The sequence below is a fragment of the Gaeumannomyces tritici genome (assembly GCF_000145635.1).
Source record: "Gaeumannomyces tritici R3-111a-1 unplaced genomic scaffold supercont2.1, whole genome shotgun sequence".
Lineage (NCBI taxonomy): Eukaryota > Fungi > Ascomycota > Sordariomycetes > Magnaporthales > Magnaporthaceae > Gaeumannomyces > Gaeumannomyces tritici.
The window spans coordinates 1,318,844-1,338,108 of record NW_008804545.1 but is presented as its reverse complement, the minus strand read 5'-3'; the positions used below and the strand labels follow the sequence as shown (position 1 = coordinate 1,338,108).

Genomic DNA, 19,265 nt, shown 5'->3' with positions numbered 1-19,265 from the left:
CGCCTGGGTCCTCCACGCGTCACAGGCGCTACCCTGACCGTTTTTTGTCCTTTGTTTTTCTTTCCTTTCGATCCATCTTTTCTGAACTGCCACGCTTCCAAGGCGCAGCCGCGTGCAAGCCTCAGCGCCTCGCCAGGGTTCACGTCTGATGTGCGTTGTGGGCATCCTGCCCGTTTGGTGCGGCTGAGAAGGTAGCTGCCGATTGCTGCCCCCCAAGCGCCCACGCATCGATACCCAACCTGTTAGGGGCCGCCATCAACGCCATTTTTTTTCTTTCCTGTCAAGTGCCGTGACAGCCGCCTTTCGTCCGTCGAGGCGGTGTTGGCTGACTGCTCAGAAGGAATCGCTGCGTGGGCGGTGCAGCAGCACCAGCGTCTGAACATTGATGTGTTAGACGGTCAGCGAACAGCTGCTACAGCATCTCATATCAGCCACCCCAAACGAGGAGGGTTTTTTTCTTGATTCCACGTTGGGAAAAGCTTTTCTGGCATGAAAGAATAACGAGCTTATTATTTTTAGCTCCCCTCCATATCCCCGCACGCCGTCACTCACGTCGCAGGCACACCCACCCATGACTTCCAGCCCCTGTCGTGTTCTCATTCGTACAGATGTCGAGCTAAGGAATCCGCGCGATTCCCTTGTCGGCGACATGTCTCGACAGCCACATACGCACCACCACAGCCAGGGCATATTTGCGCCTCCTCCGAGGTGCTGGATCGAGGCTGTAACGCTCACTTGGCTGCCAAGAAATACAGGAAGGGCGGGAATGATGCATGAATGGTGACCATAGAGGGAGAGGCAAGAAGAGAAAAGAAACCAGTCGTCTTGCGCAACCAGCGGAAACCGAGGAAAGGGCTCTGCGGCTGTTCTGCGCCGCCGCCCTGCTGCGGGAGTGTGTTGGGCCATCACAGCAACGTCAAGACATGTTGACTGACGTGCGCAGATCCACCGCATTCTAGACCAATGTTTCGGGAACAGCTGCTGGCGGCCACACGTGACAGAAAGGCGTCGATCATCCTTTGTGATTCGCGTCCATTTTGGTGGGCCCTATGCACTTACCCGAACGCGGCTTTTTATGTCGAGATCCACGAACGGAGTAGCGGCATCTCCAACGAGGCCCAAAACAGCAAAAGGCCTAGACCCTAGGTTCAAGCGAAGCCAAGAAAGGAAAAGCAAGAAGAGACAGGGAAAAGATGCAGAGAGACACAGTTTGCATGGGAAGGTCTTGCATACCGCCATCGTTGTCTTTACCGCCAATTTACTTTTTGTCGATGCGTCACCACTTCAGGTATCAAAAACGCAACCGGCATGAAAGCGAGTCTTGCTGCTCCACACGCTGGATTACATGTGTGCGTGCCGGTGACGATGGATGGCGAGCGAGGCTGCCTTCCCCGCGAGCGTGAGAGCCGAATCCTCCAGCCCTCACTCAGCTCACCTGTTTTGAAAGTGGGGGGCTGTCTGGGGGGTGTAGCCAAGGCATCCACCCATCCATGGGGTTGGTCCATCAGGAAAAAACACAACAGCAGAGTTTCCCACTCCCTTCTCAATATCGAGTTGAATTCGCATTCCGAAACCGACGCATTTTTTTTTCGGCCGACCTGGACGACGCGGGCGCTTCTGCCCTCCACTTCTTGGGTGCGATAACTCGACAGCGAATGAACGCAAACCCATCACCCACCCATCGCCTGCGCCCGCGGAGGTTGTGCGACCCAATAAGTCGCAATTCTGCCTGCTGCTGCCCGATGGCTCCCCCAAGGTGCATCTCGATGCCGCGTCGGCCTCGCTCATTCGCTCCCGGCGCTGTTCGTGTAGACGACCCGAGAGGACTGTCGAGCCAGCTGGGTGGTCAGAGCACACAGGCACATGCTGCGTACCACCAATAGAGGTGGTAGTGATACCTGCAGGCTCGTCCCGAGCTCCTAGCCCGCCCGCGCCGTGAGAATACAAGCACGCTCGCTACGAGCTGGCCAGGGCCTTGACGAGAAGGATGTTGGTGGGGGACGTGGCTAGCCTCGAGGAGCTTGGAGGGTGGGGCGTGGCCGTAGCATGGAGGCTGACTTGGCCCAAGAACAAAAAAAAAACACACGGCTGATCGACCAGGGCCCTTGGAGACAGCACCGAACCTTGCATGGACTTATTTCGCACTACACTCGATACAAGCACATCCATGGGCGACCGTGGCGACCTTGGGACAACTGGCAGCATCGCAGCCTATCGCCTCGGCTCCGCGCTCTGATGGCTCGACTGCAGTCCCGCCGTTCCTGGCGCCCCTCTCGCTGGCAAGCAAGGGCCCTTTTAGCCCTGTTCCCGGTGTCGATTCTGTGCCGCCGCTCACCACCTCCACTAGGGTTCTCATCTTACCCAGCGCTTTCTGCCAGGTCCTCCTCCACAAGTCCACGAGTGCGCCCCCTGCTAGAGACACCCCCCTCTCCCCAAAGTGTTCCTGGCTTCTCTATGGCTTCAATCCACGCCCACGACCGCCAGCCCTTCCCCCAAACCCGCCTCTGACGTCGAAATCTGGCTGCCATCGCTTGCTTCTTCGATTCTCTATTGCCTTTGTCGACGAGCTGATCCACCGCAGACCAAGCTAGCACTTTCTGCCGCTCATCATCCCCTCTTACACGCTCGTCCACGCAAGAGTGGGGTGGGTAGAACACCAGGCTAGGCCCTGCGTGCTGCGAGATGACCACCTCTGCTCTAATCTATCTCTGAACGACACTCTTCTCGCCGTCTCTGCACTCACTGCCGGCTGTTCCGTCTGTCCAGGCAAAGCCCACACTCTCTTTTGGGACGGCTGCGTAGGTACCAACCTGCCTGCGTGGAGCTTGGTTTCTTTTTTCTTTTTTGTTCTTTTTCTTTTTTGAAGACGGCCTTCCGGGTCGTGACCCTCTGCTGAGCCGTCGTCTGGGAACTGACGGCCTCTACTCTCCGACCGAAAGCACATCCTCTGGGCGGCCTAGGGCTAGCCTGATTTCGTGCTCTTGAAGCCGTCTGACCGCCCACCGGGCCGCCTGTGCTATCTTTGGTAAAGTTCCAACCAAAAAGAAAGAGACAAAGAAAAAAAGAAATCAAGAAACAAAAAACAAACCCCTAGTCTGCGGATATAGGCCTGCTTCTTTGTCAATCGCAGCTGTCAGATCCCTTGCCCTGCAGGCGTGCTCAGCTGTTTTCTGCAACCTCGACCTCATTCCTCGCTGAGCTTTGGCTCTGAAGGGCTCCTGCGTGCATACACATACACGTACATACATATTTCCTCCCTATCTACCGTGCCATCGTCCCAGCTCTCCCATATAGAATTTGCCATGACCCACTCTACGCCTGCGTCTAGCTCGTGCAAGTGCTCGAGATCGTCGACCCCCTCCAAGATCTCACTCCCAAGTCCCCGTGGTGTGGTTCCTGTCCGATCTTGGCAGAGCTGTCCCGGCCTGCCCATCTGCCCGACCTGTGTACCCCCAATCACTACGGGCGAGTGCGATGCTTGCCGACGCCTACCTCCTGGTCCCCTTGGCGCGTAGCTTGGGTGTTGCCTCCCACCCACCCCATCCCCCGTGTTCCTCTCTCACTCCTTGCACACGATCCTGTACGGTAATGTAGCTTCGCATCCTCTCTCTCTCTGTTTGCTGTCATCGATTCCACGCGCCCTCGGCGTTGTTCCCTCATGCCTCCCTCGTCCTCCATATCGCCCTATCTCTGCTGCACCAACTGAGCCGAAGACACCCCCCCAATCCGATAGGCTGGGCGCTTGCTCCGAGTACGGCACCAGCGGCAAGTACGTACTTTGACTGGCGCTATCTATACATGGGTACCCAATGTCCCCTGCCCCTGGTCCTTGTACATCCCATCGCGGCTTGGCAATGTCAACAACCTGGCTAGGCTAGAGGTGTGGTCCGACCCCCCTGCTCCCCCATGCCCTTGGCTCGATACGGCAACGAACTCCCCGACCAGCTACCCTTGACATTCGAGTCATTGGCGCAATGACCCTTCCCTCTCCACTGATTGAGGAGCTTTGTATCCGCAGGCTGCTCGGCGAGCGTGTTGGTGGTGTAGGATAATGTACGACGGATGCCATCTCGGTCCCGCCTCTCCCACCATGACGCGAACCCACGCCTAAACTGAGCGGCTTGTCTCTCTGATATTCAAGATATATGAGAAATCATGCGCCCTCCCACTTGCCCGATCCATCAAAGCGCCCTTTCATTTTTGTGCCTGTGTGCTTGTGTGTTCGGAAGACGTCCGTTCCCAAGCTCGTCACTTATGCATGCGCGCTGATTCTCACCAGGAGCGCCTTGTTATTCATCCTTACGCCTCGTCTCTCATGCCACAGCCCCCCTCTGTCTGTCCTTGTGCAGTCGTCCATCCATGCATTTCCACCCCGTCTCGCGTCCTCTGCCCCTGATCCCAAACAACAGCGCTGACGCACAAGTCTCTTGCCCTCACTTCGGACCAAAACAAGGCGCCCTCTGCACCCAGGTCAACGGTTCAACGGTGGCCTAGCTGTGAACACAGCCCGCTCCATCCTTCGCTCGCTTCTCTGTCCACAGCCTGGGCTTGAAATAACACTCAACGCACACACCCCACACACCAACCAACACGTTCTTCGGGTCTTGTGCTCTTTATCAAGGACCTTGGGCCTCTTTCCCAACTTCTCTCGTTCTTCTGGAACGAGACCAGGAATTTATCTGTGACCTCCCTTTCCCTGGGCATAACAATCTCGCTCTCACCCTCCTTTTTCTTCCTATGTCACCTACCCCCGCAAACATGGTTGTATTCTGCACCTACTGCGGGAAGAGCTTCACCCGAAAGGAGCATCTTGAGAGGCATATCCCCAGACGTGAGTTCTCTCCCGGGCCTTCCGGATCCTGGTTGAGGGGTGTGGTCGACTCTGCAGTGGCTGACTCGAAGTACACGCGCGTGTAGATACGAACGTGAAGCCTCATCGTTGTGGTGCCTGCGGACTTGCTTTTGCTAGGAGGTGAGGAAACCTGTGTGCGAGAGCGGACAAGTCCTTGATATCTGTGCCGCAACGGCCATGCTCGGGCAGCTCTAATATCGGGCGTGTTTCCAACAGAGACCTCCTTCAAAGACACCACACCACCTACCACGAAGCACGAGACCTCATGGAGCCGCTCCCCGGAGGCGTGCCCACCGTGGCAGGACGCACACCGATCGCCTGCCAGAACTGCGCCAACGCGAAGACGGGGTGTGACAAGAGGGTTCCCTGTTCGAGATGTGCGGAAAAGAACCTCCAGTGCGCGGCGAGGTTTGCCAGGCGCTCCTCAAAGGCGGTCCTGCGCGCCGCCCAGGCACACGCCGCCTTCGCCGGCCAGATGGCGGCGCAGCCTACGCACGCACAGACGACTCTCCAGGCCGTCAACCCCACCTTCATGGAGATGGACCCGACCATGGCCAAGCAGGAGCCCCCGGCGGTTGGGAAATCGCCAGAGGGCGGCATGGAGCCGCCTGGGACCATGGACCCCCGCATCCACGGCAGCCCCCTACAGCACAAGTCGCCAGCGAACTCATTGCACAGCCCCGGAGCCGTTCCGTCCCCACACACAAGAGTGGACGCGATGGATGACTTCATGCAGCTTGGAGGCGACTTTGTGACGCCCGATGCCACGTACAACGACCTGCTGGCCTGGCCCGACTACTCCATCGAGCTGGACATGTACCCCAACCAGCTCGCGATGGGACGGCCCGAGATGACGATGCAGCCTTTTGCAGATCTAAACAGCGACGTCTCTTCGGGCTCCGAGCCCATGGCGACGTCTTCATCAAGAGGCTCCATCCACACCCGCGGCACAAGCATCCTGTCCACGGCCGATTTTGAGACCCAAATCAAGCCTATCGATATGAGCCTCAACGCGTCCCTCTCTGGAAACTCGATACCCGAGTTTGAGGTTGTTGTGGCGGCAGAGGCGGCATGGCCCCTGGCGCGGTGCAACCCCCCACTGTACTCAGGCGCGTGTCCGAGGACAGCCATCGTGCACCTTGAGTGCCTGGAGCAAAAGTCCAAGCAGGAGGGCACCTGGTGCTCCTTGGAGAAGTACCTCGAGGAGGTCGACTGGGACGCGTCGGACCTGTCGTCGGTGGTGCCGCTCACGTCGAGGACGAGAGACAAGATGCTCGCCATCACCCAGGGCTTCCTGCACAAGGCGCTTGAGATCCACCGCGGGCCCAAGAACAGCTACGCGAACCCGGGACACTTCAACTTTATCGTCCTCCCACCCTCCAAGATACTAGAGTACTTTCTGCGCAGTTATGTTCGCACGCTCTCCCCCTATTACCCGCTGGCTGCGGGTGGCTCCGTGGACCCCAACGAGATGTTGCGCAATAACCAGGCGTCCACGCTGCTGGTCCTGCTCATGATCGCGCAGGGCGCCGCGGCCGTCCCCATGGCAGAGGCGCGTTACCTGTCGGCCGGCCTCACCGAGACGTGCCGCATCTCGCTCTTTGACATAATCGAGAAGAACGTGGAGCTGTCGGCGGACCCGACAGCGCTGAGGTGCGCGCTCCTGTTCACGCTGCTCGGCGCCTGGAGCGGCGACAAGTGGCTCATGGACATCTCGATGGGCCAGCGGGGCATGTACCTGTCCATGCTCAAGCACGCTGGCATGCTTGAGCCCCAGCCGTCCATGATCCCCGCTTTCACAAACTCGACCAGCAGCGAGCTGCAGTGGCGCGCTTGGTGCCACCGCGAGGCCCAGAATAGGTATGTTTGATCGTATTTTTTTTCCCTTCTGCCTTTTTTTTTTGTCTCTCCGATGCGGCTGTCGGACTCCGCTCGGGTGGCGCGCCGGGGGCTGCTGTTAGCCCGTGGTGTAAGCTGCACACCCCCCTCCAGATAAGAAGCTAACAACAAGGATCCCACCCAACCACAGGCTCGTATACAACTGGGTCATGATGGACCAGGAGCTCAGCCTCTTCCACGACACGGCCCCCATGCTGTCCATCACGGAGCTTCTCTGCCCACTGCCCGGGCCCGACGTGCTGTGGCAGGCGCCAAACGCCGAAGCATGGCTGGCTGCCGTCCAGTCGGTTTACGGCTGTACCGCAAACGTGAACCCGCAGCTCCTCACCACCCCTTCGCTCACCCCCTCCCTGTCGGACCTCTTTCAGAACTTCCTGCACGATAACTTGACGGCGGGCAAGTGCAACCTCTCCCCGCAGCAGCTGAGGCTGCTGCTCCACCCCCTGCAGGCGCTCCTCTGCCACCTGAGGCAGATGCTGTCGTGCTTCTCGGACATCCTGGCTACGAGGCGCACCCCGTCGCGCACCGTCACCAAGGCCTCGACGCTCACGCGGCTCGAGGAGGCGCAGGGGCTGCTGCAGCGCTGGTACGAGCTCTCGATGGAGCACGCCAAGGAGAACCCGGGCTGCGCCATCACGCGCTGCAACCTGGTGCTCTACCACCTCATCTCCCTCAACGCCGTCACCAGCTTCCCCGAGGTGGAGCGGCTGGCGCGCCGCGAGGCCTTTGACGGGTCCTACTGGGAGCTCTCGCTGCGGCACAAGCGCTGCATCTTCCAGCGCGAGGAGGCCATCTTCCACTGCGGCCAGGTGCTGCGCCTGCTGCGCGCCATGCCGCCCGACCGCCGCCCCGTGTGGTGGGGCGGCGCCCTCTACCGCGCCGTCCTCATCCTCTGGACCGACTCGATCTCGCGCATGGACCCCAGCTTCAAGCGCGACGAGCCCGCCGTCGGGGCCTCCTCGTCGTCGGCGGGGGCTTCTTCAACATCATCGGCGGCGGCGGCGGCAGGCGGCAGCCCCATGGCCGTGGCCGTCGACCGGGTGACGCCCGAGGACCCGGCAGTCATCGCGTACCTGTGGAGCGGCGAGGGGGTCGCGCTCCTCACGCGCGGCGACGGGCAGACCTTTGGGCTTGACAAGCCCGCCGACGTGCTGGGCTACGCCGTCAAGGCGCTCGACGACGCCGTCAGCACCCGCATCGGCGACGGCATCAAGCGCAAGCTGTTGACGCTGGCACAGAACTGGAGCATAGACGTCCTCAGCACGAGCGTGGCATAGGGTCCGCCGATGAGCCCGTCCTTTGCATCTCTCTCTTTCCGTACTCTTATGTTACGTCTTTGCTTTTACGCGCACACACACACACACACACACACACACACACACACACACACACACTGTTACCTTCTCTCCTTGGGTCAGAAAAACTTCGCTTCGATACCATTCCTTTGGGACATTACTACTTTGTTTAACTTTACGCCACGGCCACCCGGACGAGGGTTCTCCTTGAAAAAAAGGTTGGGCAGGTTGGGTATGCTGGCGTTTGGGGCACTTTCTTTGACTCGTCTACATCTATGGGGCGCAGTGGGTTTAATATCCGGATAATGCTTTTATGACGGCGGCTGGGGTTCTCATGTCTTCTTTTTCTTTTGATTTCTCAAAGACACGGTTAGTCTTGGGGGCCTACGGACCTTTCGTCACCTCTTCTCTATGTCCTCTCCTTTGTACTTTTTGTGCATCTTTAGATTTGTTTCTCTCGTGTTATGAAACTTTTCGCTACGCATGTTTGCACAATAATGTCTTGTTCGTTTTGGTCCTCCATGCCTTTGCTCTCTCTCCATGGTCGAATCCCCCTCCTTTGCGGCCCTCAACTCCGCACAGGCACCACGATGCCCAAAGCAGAGAATGAAAGTCTTCTTGGTGTGTACATAGCGGTCATGGATTGGCGTTTGCTCGACGTGCCAGGCCGGACCCGGCGCTCGTACTGTTTACTCCTGTACCACATACACAAAAAGCGCTACTCGGTTGTGGACCAAGCAAAAACAACCCGACGGCGTTCGCTGCTCGGCTTTTGTCCCATTCCCGTGCATATAAAGAAGGCCCGTCCTGCCAGTCCCCTTTTCGGGCCGCTGGTCATTGGCTACTAGCAACTGTTGATAGGTGGGCTCCTTTCCGCCGATATGACCAACCACGATAACCATTCCTTTTTGTTCCCTCGGCCCCTTTGGGCCTGGATCCCAACGGCGGGCGTCGGCCGCCACGTTGGGTCCCCTACTCGGCAGTGCCATGTCATAGAGCTCGTCACCTTTTTTTGAGGCCCCTGGGCCAAACACCGGGGCCGGAAGGGCGGCAATGCATACACCATAAACTATATCACAGGGTGCGTTTGCAAAGGACACACACCCCCCCGTGTGGGCAGGCTGTAGTGGCAACATGCGGGCGGCAGCAAGGTGTGTGCGCCTTGGCTGAGCTGTGGTGGGTTCACTGAAAGAAAATGGAGGGGAAAAAAAAAGAAGAAAAAAAGACTCGTACTTGCATCCCCAGCCAAGCGCCATTCACATTTACACCGGTATGCGAGCGCAAGCGCAAGCGCACATCATGCAGTCAGCAAGACGGATGGGTGGAAGTGTTCCCCCGCGGAGGAGCTAGCCTCGCGCCCGCCCCCTGCCACCATACGTACGTAGGAGCGTGGTCAGCCCATCTGGTCGTGTGGGTACCCATGGCAAGGCGATGCTTGGGTTGGGGGAGCAGGTAGAGGCGTCGAGGGGATGTCGCCATCTTGGTTGGTAAAAATAAGAAGTGCCGGAGGAGTGTGTTTAGGTGCTGACGATGACAGCGTGTGCATGGTCAGACGTCCGTGTTTCAGACTCGGCATGTGCCAGCCCTCGCCACCCTACTGCCTATCTAGGTATAGGTAGATGCGTTTAGAGCTGTACCCACTGGGTATCAGAACTTGGCAAGGTCGACGTCATAAAGGTGTGTGTGTGTGTGTGTGTGTGTGTGTGGTGTATGCATCTCACGGTGAAAGATACGCCTCAAAGAGGAAACCACAGCCCGGTTGGCATGTTTCCCGCCGCCACTGCGGCTGCTGAGAGGCGTTATCCCGAACGCTAAGAAGGAAGGGAAAAACAACAGCCACGAGGGTTCCGGGATGATCAGCATGGCATTGGTGAGAAAATAGGAGGAAACTATAATCCTTTAGTCGGCCGCCGGTCGCAAATCACAGCAGTACACATCATCAATCCCGCTCACATCCACATGTTGTTCCTCTTTTTTTTCTTTTTTTTTTCTCATTCCATCATTGCTTTTTACTTTTTGCTTTTTTCTTCCCAACCCCTCATCCTTCCGCCACCAATCCTTGGTGAGCAGGCATTTCTTTTTGGCCGACGTGCCGGCGGGAGCGCTGAGAATAAGATGGCCAAATCGGTATCCTGTTTTGGTGCTGATGAATGCAAGCCAACCTGCACGGCTAGCGAGCTCGGTCGAATAATACACCGTGGGGCTGAACTGCTGGCCGCAGCGGACTCTGCTGCGGCCAAGAAATCGGATGTAGGGTGCGGCTGCCCCGGCTGAATGTTAGGCTCGGGCTGAAGAGACGATTATTTCCTTCAAAAAAAAGAAAACAAATAAAAAAAATGGCGGAAAATAACAATACTTAAGGGAGATGTCTCTTGGATGGATAGATGCAGATGCATCCATCCACGCCCGCATCAGACCCACAATTTTGCTATCAAAAAGGGTCCCTGGGATCACACCCGGCATACAGACAGTGTAGGGATGGATAGCGTTGTGCCATCGGTTGGCCCTCGGGACCGTGCCGTGGCCGGGTGGCTTGAAAGGTGTGCCCGACGAGCCTTATAGGCGCAGATATGACAGGGAATCTGAGGGGGTGGATCGGCACCTGGGAACGACAAGAAGCAAGGTGACGGGCCGAACACAAAGAAATGAGTTGTCCTTCACGTTGATCTTTACTTTTGGGGCGCAGAGAGGCCCTCCCCAGGGTCGGAGTGCAGCATCTGCTAGCTCGTGCCACTTCATGATAGGCGAAGCTCGGAGGATCCCCCTTCTCGCCTCTGCCCAGGTGACTGCTCGGTCTGCTCGCGATCCATCCAATCCCTGACATTTTAATCCTTGTCCCTATGCTATCACAGGCACAGCAGCTATTCCCGCATCTGTGTTGCTCCAGGTCTGACAAATGATGGCCGCCTGCCTTTATACGCAGCGATGAGTGAGGGCCCCTGATTCCTCATTCCTTGAGTTATGCATCAAGCACAAGGGAACCCCACTGTCGCATCGACGCCCAAGTGCCTTGAAAAGCTGCCTCGTGGCTTGCACCGCATTGCTCTAGGTCGGTTTGGGTGGGGTAGAGGACTGTGTGTTCTCATTCGCTGAGAGAAGCGGTCCTGCCTTCTTAGGTGCCAGAGTGCCTGCCTTGTGGTATTGGATATCATCTGTAGTTGGAACCTAGGCTGGAAGAGACCAGCATATCATCACTGCCCGAAGGAGCGCTTCCGCCTTGGCACAAGCTTTGGGTTTCACAGCCCGCGCTGTCAGCCAGGGGCCTGGTCGCACCGCCCGCGTATCCAGATTGAAGGATCGGTGAGCGCGGCGGGAGGCCAACGCTATAGCAGGATATATGATACATGTGGTAGGGTGCTTCATGTGACATGGGGAGGCTTGATTTGTCATCCCGTGCGCCGTCTCAGCCCGGCCAACTGGGACGGCGGATCACGTGGGGCAGGCTCCTTGAGAGACTGAGAGACAGCCAGTAGCATGACACGGCTGTGCGGGCTCCTGCTCGGCCATGGGGAAGATGTGGGGAGCTGAACAGGTCGATGTACAGCAGCCGAAAGTGCAATATGTCTGCCTATGAATGCTGAAAAAACAGGGAACGGTAGCAGGCTGATGTTGCGGCACCAGAGTTGACTCGCAGAAAGCCAGGCTGGACACTGGCGAATACGATGCCAGGATAAGCGAGAAGGCATATCGCCAAGAGGCAGGGTTGGGATGGCGATGAAGGAATATTCGCTCTGGAGCGCCCCAGAGCGGCTGCAGAGGTATTGTAGGTTGCGTCGAGGTGCACTTCGGACCGACCGTTCCGGATCGCGAAGAACCCCATATCCTGTTTACGAATACAACCCAACCTCCTCATCACAGCGTCGAATACCTTATGTGCACAAGCGGCCCAGGACCAAGGCAAGACGAGAGACGCGGGGGTTCAGACACTACAACCTCAACCGCCCAGGCCGAGGGGGGCCCGCCGGGTATTCTCCAACGTCGTATTGTGGCTCGTAGGGCGGCACAATAGAGGCGGGGGGGGAGCGAAAGGGGAAAGGCATACAAATGAAATGAAGCGTGAGGATGGTTGCACAGGGACATGATACGGTCATCCGTACCGAGCAACTGAGCCCGTCCCTATCCATGATTGCGAGTTTGGTTACCTAGAGGCGAGTTCCGTAATATCGGGAGTAGCCACCACACGTGCAGGGGAAGGTGGACGCGCACGCGGGGCGGGACGGCGGCGGGGCTGGGTCTCTTAAGGAAGCCGAGTATGCTGACATGCCGGATAATCTACTACGTGCCATCTTCGTGATATGGATGTGGTGCCGCTTCCCTACATGGTGTGAGGTCAATATAGATAAGCACGCACTGGACACTCCTGCGTGGTGCCCACCTCAACGAGCCTCACAGAGTGGCATTTTGGCTCCAAGGTGTGACCCGGCACTTTCACCCATGGATGCCCGGTGCATTGCGCTGGGTATATATAGCGGATATGAGCTGAGGCACATTGGAGGCTGGAAAGCCAAAGACAGGAAAGTAAAAGATGGGATCAGGTCCCGGCGAGTCATTCGGAAACAAGGAGGGGGATCGTCGGGGAGCAGCGAAACGAGGACCGTGGCAAAGCGCGGCTGAGATTACGGGACAAACGGGGTAGAGAGACCCAATCAGACATCAAACCCAAAATAGTGCGCCTGGTGATCACGTCATGACTCTTGTCCTCTGGTTCTATGTGGCGGTCACGTGATGCAAAGCCTAGCACCTCACTGGCCCCATCAAGCGGGTGATCCCCGCCAGGAGCCGAGTTTATCTCGACGTCTTTGGGACGAAAGGGGCGTCTTTGTTTCAATTCTACCATCTTCTTGTTTTCTGCCATCCGAGCCTATGCTACAAGTCGCATTTGAACGCGGCTTTTTTTCTCCATTCCTGCTCCTGTTCCAGCTCCTGTTCCTGCTCCTGTTCCATTCTTAGGCATTGAAATCCTATGCGCAAAATGATCCTCTGAGCAGCCTCAGCTTTGGGCGCTGCCTGCCCTTCGCTCCGGATGTCCGTGGGGAAGGGCTCTGCGCAAACAATAATGGCGCCCCGATTTTTCTGTCCAACGCGAGCCTTGTTCCGCGCGATTCGATAGCAACGAGCCACTTGCTCCCTCCCCTCCCACCCCCTCCGAACCCGAGAGTGCTCTGCGGTCCCGAGGCCAGCCCAGTGCCCGCCCGTGCTTGCTTCGGCCCTCCGAGCACAGCGCGAAGGCGCGACCGTTCCCCATCCGCCTCTCTGCTGGGGCTGTCTCGGCGCGACCAAGAGGCGATGGCCCAGCTCTCAGCTCCCGCTTCCAACATGCTAGTGGCGAACCGCTTGGCCAAGCAATGTCGCAGCAAAGTCCAAGCGGGCTGCCCATCCGTGCAGGCTTGGGTCCCACTGTGCTTGCTGGCCACCGGACGACGACGACGGATGTCCCGATGTGCTTCCTGGAGCTGCTCTCATCTCCGGGAAACTTCCCCAATCCCGCTGTCTTGTGTCGGACTCCTGAAGTCAGGTCCAGCGTATATATATATTCAGACAATACCACGGTCTAGTACATCTCAGTCTAACCAGAGAATCATCCTCAACCCACTACGCTCTGCCTTCCCTACTCTTCGCTTTTCAACAAGGTACCCCCAGCCTTAGAATTAGACTAGATCCGTTCGGCCCAACTTCCCCTCCCCGCAGCCATCACCCCGCACATAGCCTTGTGCCACATCTTCCTTCCCCCCACATCCCACATCCGCCTTACACACAATGTCTCCCGCCACCACCACCGAGTTCAACCCCAGCCGCCCATTGGCTGGCAAGGTCGCCCTCGTCACGGGCGCCGGCCGCGGCATCGGACGCGGCATCGCCATTGAGCTCGGGCGCCGTGGCGCCGACGTCGTTGTCAACTACGGCAGCAGCAGCAAGGCCGCCGAGGGCGTCGTCGCCGAGCTGGCCGAGCTCGGGTCCAAGGGAGTGGCCATCCAGGCCGACATCAGCAAGCCCGCCGGGGTCGTCGCGCTGTTCGACAAGGCCATCGAGCACTTTGGCGGCGTCGACATCGTGTGCTCCAACTCGGGCATGGAGGTCTGGTGCGACGAGCTCGATGTGACCGAGGAGCTCTTCGACAAGGTCTTCAACCTCAACACAAAGGGCCAGTTCTTCGTCGCCCAGCAGGGCCTGAAGCACTGCCGCCGCGGCGGCCGCATCATCCTGACCTCGTCCATCGCCGCCGTCATGGCCAACATCCCCAACCACGCCCTGTACGCCGGCTCAAAGGCCGCCGTCGAGGGCTTCTGCCGCGCCTTCGCCGTCGACTGCGGCGCAAAGGGCGTCACCGTCAACTGCATCGCCCCCGGCGGCGTCAAGACCGACATGTTTGACGAGAACTCGTGGCACTACGCCCCCGGCGGATACAAGGGCATGCCCCAGGAGAAGATCGACGCCGGCCTTGCCAGCGTCAACCCGCTCAAGAGGATAGGCTACCCCGCCGACATTGGCCGGGCCGTCTCCATGCTCGTCAGCGAGGAGGGCGAATGGATCAACGGTACGTCTATTATATCTCTGCGACCCTGTTTGTCAACTGTTGGAACCCTGTTACTGACCATCTTCAACCAATAGGCCAAGTTATCAAGATGACTGGTGGTGGTATCTAGATTCCCAGCAAGGGGTGTGTTTTTTTTAGAATGGAGTTTTATGTGGTCGGACTTGGCTGGTCAGGCAGGAACAGGTGCGTCATCACAGTGATCGTCTAGTGTTCCATAGAGGTGCCGCCGACATGGGGGCTGGCGCACACCATCTCCAAGTAAAATATATGATTTGTGTTCATTATTCATTTCTGCCAACCTCGGTCTTGCACTCGTGCCAGTCAGTACTTTCCCAACGACGATGCCTGGATGTTATGGTTATCTTGTCTGTTCCCTACACTCAAAAGGGTACAGAAATCTTGGCTCGTACTTTTTTGTCCATTGCTCCGACCTTTTCGAAGTCACTCCAGTCGTTTTCCAATCTTTATATTTAGACCGGCCATGTAGAAGAGGGAAACGGCCATAAAACTACCCCCGCGCCGCGGCCGGACAGGCACGGGGGGCGGCCTTCACGTGAGAGAGAGATATGAGTGGCAACATCAAGCACGACCCTCGCGCGACCCTCCCCCCCGGCTGCCTATACGCATCGGATTCTCTGCGGTAGCTGTCGCACTGCGAATCCCCATCCGCCGCCCCCACTCACGGACAAGTCGAGCTGATTCACCTTACCCGAGGGAACGCAGAGCTTTAGCAGGTGGGTAGGACAAAGGCGCCAATGTGGTCATCGATGACTGAGGGGTTCTAGTTTGAACGCCAGCACCCCGCAGAGTGCGGCGTGGGTTGAACTGGTGGATAAAAAGAGACATGTGCTCGTTTGATGTGAAAGAATTGCAAGCTTTCTCTCAAGAAGAAAACCCCCAGAAAAAAAAAAAACTCGCACAACGGCGTATAGGCCTCCAGTTATCCTACATGGGCCTCTTCGCTCACTGACGCATTTGTAAGATGATTCTCTCACCACGCGGTGGGGACCTCATACCGAACCAGGCGACCTTCATCCTTCCAACCGCACCTTTTACTAGCAAGGCTGCGATAGACGTTCAGTTGTTGAGGACCACCCGAGGCCGGTGAGGAAAGGAAAACACACACACATATATACACAAGCTCGCGCGGGGAATTGATCCCCGCCGTCTCGAGACATTTCTCTGTTGACCGGTTGTGGCAAAGTGATCAGTCAACTGTCACAAAACCCAGCTTCCCCTGTGCCGGTTCCGCGTGGGGACCGCCAGCAGGGGCTGGGGAAATCCGGCGTGGGCTCGGGCGTCCAAATGCATTCCCCCCCACCCTGAGGCGAAGAACAAAAACACAACGGCTGTAAGCACACGCGCACAATGATTGCCACGTGAAAAAACCCGGGCGTCGGGTCAGAAGCCAAGCCAAAAGATGGGGCACTTGTTTGCGGGTCGCGCTCGGAGAATTTCCTCTTGGGCATGTCTTGGATTCCACTTGCCGGGGCCCATCCGTTTTAATCTGACGTGATGCGTGATGCAGCGCGTTGCTGCTGCACCGCACCCCATTCCTGAATCGCCATCTCGCGTCCTCATGAAACTTGAAACCAGGAATGGGTTGCTCAAATCCAAGGCTGCCTCGCAGCTTGAGGGCGGCGGGGATGCGTGGCAAGCCTTTTGGAATGCCCACATGTCTCCGAGTTAGGTGGTCTGACGGCCCCTACTAAGCAGGGTATCGGTGTGATCAGGGTCCGGGCCCTCGCCCTCGCGAGTGCGGCTGAGCGGATAAATGTCCGGCTGTCGATCCAACCTGACCGGCCAATCAGCGGCTGCTTCGAGATGCCCAATCCAAAGGTCCTTGGATAGAAAAGTTCGTATCTCGAATCTTAGGAAACGTGGAGGAGGGCTTGGCCTTGTCTGAAGACGCGTATAGACACAATGCGCGGTGCACACTGCCCCGCGCTGACACGCAGCAAGCAAACACATCGTCTTGGGGTCTTGGGGAACAATATCCCATGCTTTGCCCGGCCGCATAACGCGGCTCGCACTGGGCTAGGAATCGCGTTAGGGTGGCTGTAGCGGACCTTTTGGACATGTGTCAATGGCGTTGTTGGGATGTCGTATGATGTCCTGGGTGTCTCCCCCCACTAAAAAAAAAAGGCGGGAGGTGGTCAATCACGTACGCCCCTGAGCGCCGCCCGAGCGTGGAACTTGTCGTGCCAAAGATGACACCGAGAGACCAGTGTGTGGCACAAATTACTTGACGGTCGATCTCTACGGCCAACAGGCGCGGCGGTGAGCAAGAACGGAAATTTCTGAGGGACTAGGCAGCCAACAAGCAGCTGAAATCTGGACGGAAAGGGTTTAAGTCTCGGCCGAGTGTTGAATAGAACGCGGTCTTCCGCTGCCTATGGGTTGTCAGCCAATCGGAGGCGAAATGGGTCCATCGTCCAGTCGAGATTGGGTCGCGAGAAAGTGTCACGGTAATATCAAGCATGCTTGCAGCCGACGTCCCACAGTGCTGCGCATTGGTGACTGCAAGAGATGTTATGTTACGTAGAGATCGGGAAATAATAAAAAACGAGCGGGGTTCAAACACGACCATTGCAGAGACAAGGTTATTTCTCCATTCGGATAGCGTGCTGGCATAGCTGGGGCTGACTGCCCGAGCTACCAAGATCCCGCATAAGACGCTTCTCGGACTTTATCGCGCAGCGAGCCGAATGGCTGAGTAGGGCACAAATTGCTGGGCTTCAAAGGAAAGAAGATATTGGAGTCAACGCTGTTGGGCGCTGCTCATGCGCACTCGGAACATTTTGGAAGACGATAATGAAGTATGCATCGGCAACGGCGGAACGATGGTGCAACACTTGTGTAATGTATGTATCTGCTGGCGCCGTGACTGCACGGTTCGTGGCCCGCGGGTCGTTGATGTGTTTTTGGCCTAGCCAACAACATGATATAGGGCAGCAGACGTGACTCGGACTAGAGGCTGCAACGAGACCTTTCAGCTCTTTTTACCGTTGAGTAGTGCCGCCCACTACAGAGTTCGGGAAACCGGTGAGGGGAGAGGGGTTGTGATATAGGCAGGGATGCAGTGCAAGTCTGCTTTGTTCGCGGGGATTCAAAGGCGTCACCCTGCAGAAGACACGCAGTCCGCCCCAGTCGGGAAATCGGAGTGACGCGGACGCCGTCGCAGCCGCAGAAGCTGAAGGTGACCAGACGATATCTGAACAGAGAGGATACGAGCCTGCCCTCACGCTTGCAATCTAGGGAGGAGGGTTTGCAGGGTACAAATCGTGGTGCCGACTAGTGCGGCAGGCCGGTCGAATCACAGCTTTCGTTGACTAAAATTGGTTCCCAACGGCAAACCGATAATGCCAGTCTAGACGACAGGCCTCGTTCAAATCGCTATCAAGCGATGTTGGGTAGGTCGGGTAGGTATGCGTTCGCAGACCGCTTGTTTCCCCGCCGGAGGATGAGGGATGCTGTACATGCTGGAGATGCATGGTAGAGTTTTTTTTTTGAAGAGGGGAAGGGCAAAAGCACAAGTAGGCTCTTGGCTAGAGCCGCAATGGCTAGTCCAGTTAGCCCCCATGCATGATCTCGATGAGCTGAACGCAGTTGGCGATCTAACAGCTGCCGCTTTGGTGCTTGCCACAAACACTGGGTAGGAAGAAAAAGCATTCAGGGCCTTGGTGGACTGCCGCTGAGCCGGGGTAGGCAGCTTCAGCCCCGTTCAGCCTGGGTTTTCTGCACAGTAGATAGTCACTCTCGGTGATTTGAATACCCACAGGAACGAAAGGCAGTGCCGAGAAGCCACCCAATTTGGAGCCCTTGGCAGCTTGCCGGCGTTGACCGGCGCGAAGTAGCTTGACGCCAGGACGCCCGGAAGCATGTTTAGGGTGGGGTGCGGCCTATCCGAGTAAGGAACAGAACATTAGGGACATGGAAGATAACCAGCCGCTGGTTAGGCGCTCGACGAACATGCTCGAAAGCGGCAACAGAGGCCTGTCAAACCCGCACAGGGCGCGCTAGACCAGCGACGTCAGAGGTGTCGGTCAGGCCCAGCAGTTGCGTTGAGACAGTCACGCTTGAGCAAAACGACGATCAACCCACTTTTAGAATCATCAAGAGGTCGGGAGCCGTCAGGAGGTGTGGGAGGCTACTGGTCAGTGGTTTGGGATTCTGGCTTTTGACGTGGTATCCTGTCTGCAAACACCCGAAAGAAGGAAGACGGCGCCGCAGGCAGAGGGGTTGGCATCCAAAGGGGGAAAAGAGGCCGGGATGGAGGAGAGCTGAAGCTGCAGCCGCGAGAGTAACTAGTGAGCATGGGTGTGGTGGTTTGCGGGTGCGCTGGCGCGAGCGCGAGCCTGCCGCAGCTAAGCACTCCAAGGGGGCATCCCGGATTGCCAAAGGCGGATCAAGTACGTGTGCAGATGAGGAGGCGGCGAAGGCGGCGCCATGCGGGCCAAAAAGAGGCCGGGCCAGCCAGAAGGCAGCTCAAGGTCGGGTTGTTTCTTGTCGCGCAGCGCAGTCAGGCGAACAGAGGGGCCGGGACGTGATCGCCCCGACCTCCGCGTCATCTCTAAGCTGCTGCCGGCGCCGCAACTACCAGATGGGGCCGAGCCAGGAGGCGCCATCGTGTTCCTTGAGTCTTTGGGTCTCGGTGGGGGGGGGGGGGGGGGGGGGGGGGCGG

The 19,265-nt window shown here is 57.7% G+C and overlaps 5 protein-coding genes across 5 annotated transcripts; 3 read left to right on the top strand and 2 right to left on the bottom strand.

Annotated features, from left to right (window-relative positions):
• Positions 1–3,741: 3,741 nt before the first annotated feature.
• GGTG_00416 (transcription factor Cmr1) lies at positions 3,742–8,826 on the top strand. Its single transcript, XM_009218162.1, has 4 exons — positions 3,742–4,831; positions 4,918–4,972; positions 5,069–6,712; positions 6,882–8,826. Exons 1-4 carry the CDS (start codon positions 4,738–4,740, stop codon positions 8,026–8,028), a joined length of 2,940 nt encoding a protein of 979 aa, XP_009216426.1. The 5' UTR covers positions 3,742–4,737; the 3' UTR covers positions 8,029–8,826.
• Positions 8,827–9,180: 354 nt separating this feature from the next.
• On the top strand, positions 9,181–10,320 carry GGTG_00415 (hypothetical protein; the record flags this gene model as incomplete). The annotated part of the gene is made up of 6 exons (XM_009218161.1): positions 9,181–9,197; positions 9,292–9,316; positions 9,432–9,600; positions 9,698–9,723; positions 9,883–9,975; positions 10,204–10,320. The coding sequence occupies 6 exons, from the start codon at positions 9,181–9,183 to the stop codon at positions 10,318–10,320; spliced, it is 447 nt and encodes a 148-aa protein (XP_009216425.1).
• Positions 10,321–12,852: 2,532 nt separating this feature from the next.
• Positions 12,853–14,876, top strand: GGTG_00414 (versicolorin reductase). The gene is made up of 2 exons (XM_009218160.1): positions 12,853–14,581; positions 14,656–14,876. Exons 1-2 carry the CDS (start codon positions 13,804–13,806, stop codon positions 14,688–14,690), a joined length of 813 nt encoding a protein of 270 aa, XP_009216424.1. The 5' UTR covers positions 12,853–13,803; the 3' UTR covers positions 14,691–14,876.
• A 696-nt stretch (positions 14,877–15,572) lies between these two features.
• On the bottom strand, positions 15,573–16,050 carry GGTG_00413 (hypothetical protein; the record flags this gene model as incomplete). The annotated part of the gene is made up of 2 exons (XM_009218159.1): positions 15,573–15,763; positions 15,903–16,050. 2 exons carry the CDS (start codon positions 16,048–16,050, stop codon positions 15,573–15,575), a joined length of 339 nt encoding a protein of 112 aa, XP_009216423.1.
• Positions 16,051–18,684: 2,634 nt separating this feature from the next.
• On the bottom strand, positions 18,685–19,239 carry GGTG_00412 (hypothetical protein). The gene has a single exon (XM_009218158.1). It carries the CDS (start codon positions 19,207–19,209, stop codon positions 18,949–18,951), a length of 261 nt encoding a protein of 86 aa, XP_009216422.1. The 5' UTR covers positions 19,210–19,239; the 3' UTR covers positions 18,685–18,948.
• Between the last annotated feature and the right edge of the window lie 26 nt (positions 19,240–19,265).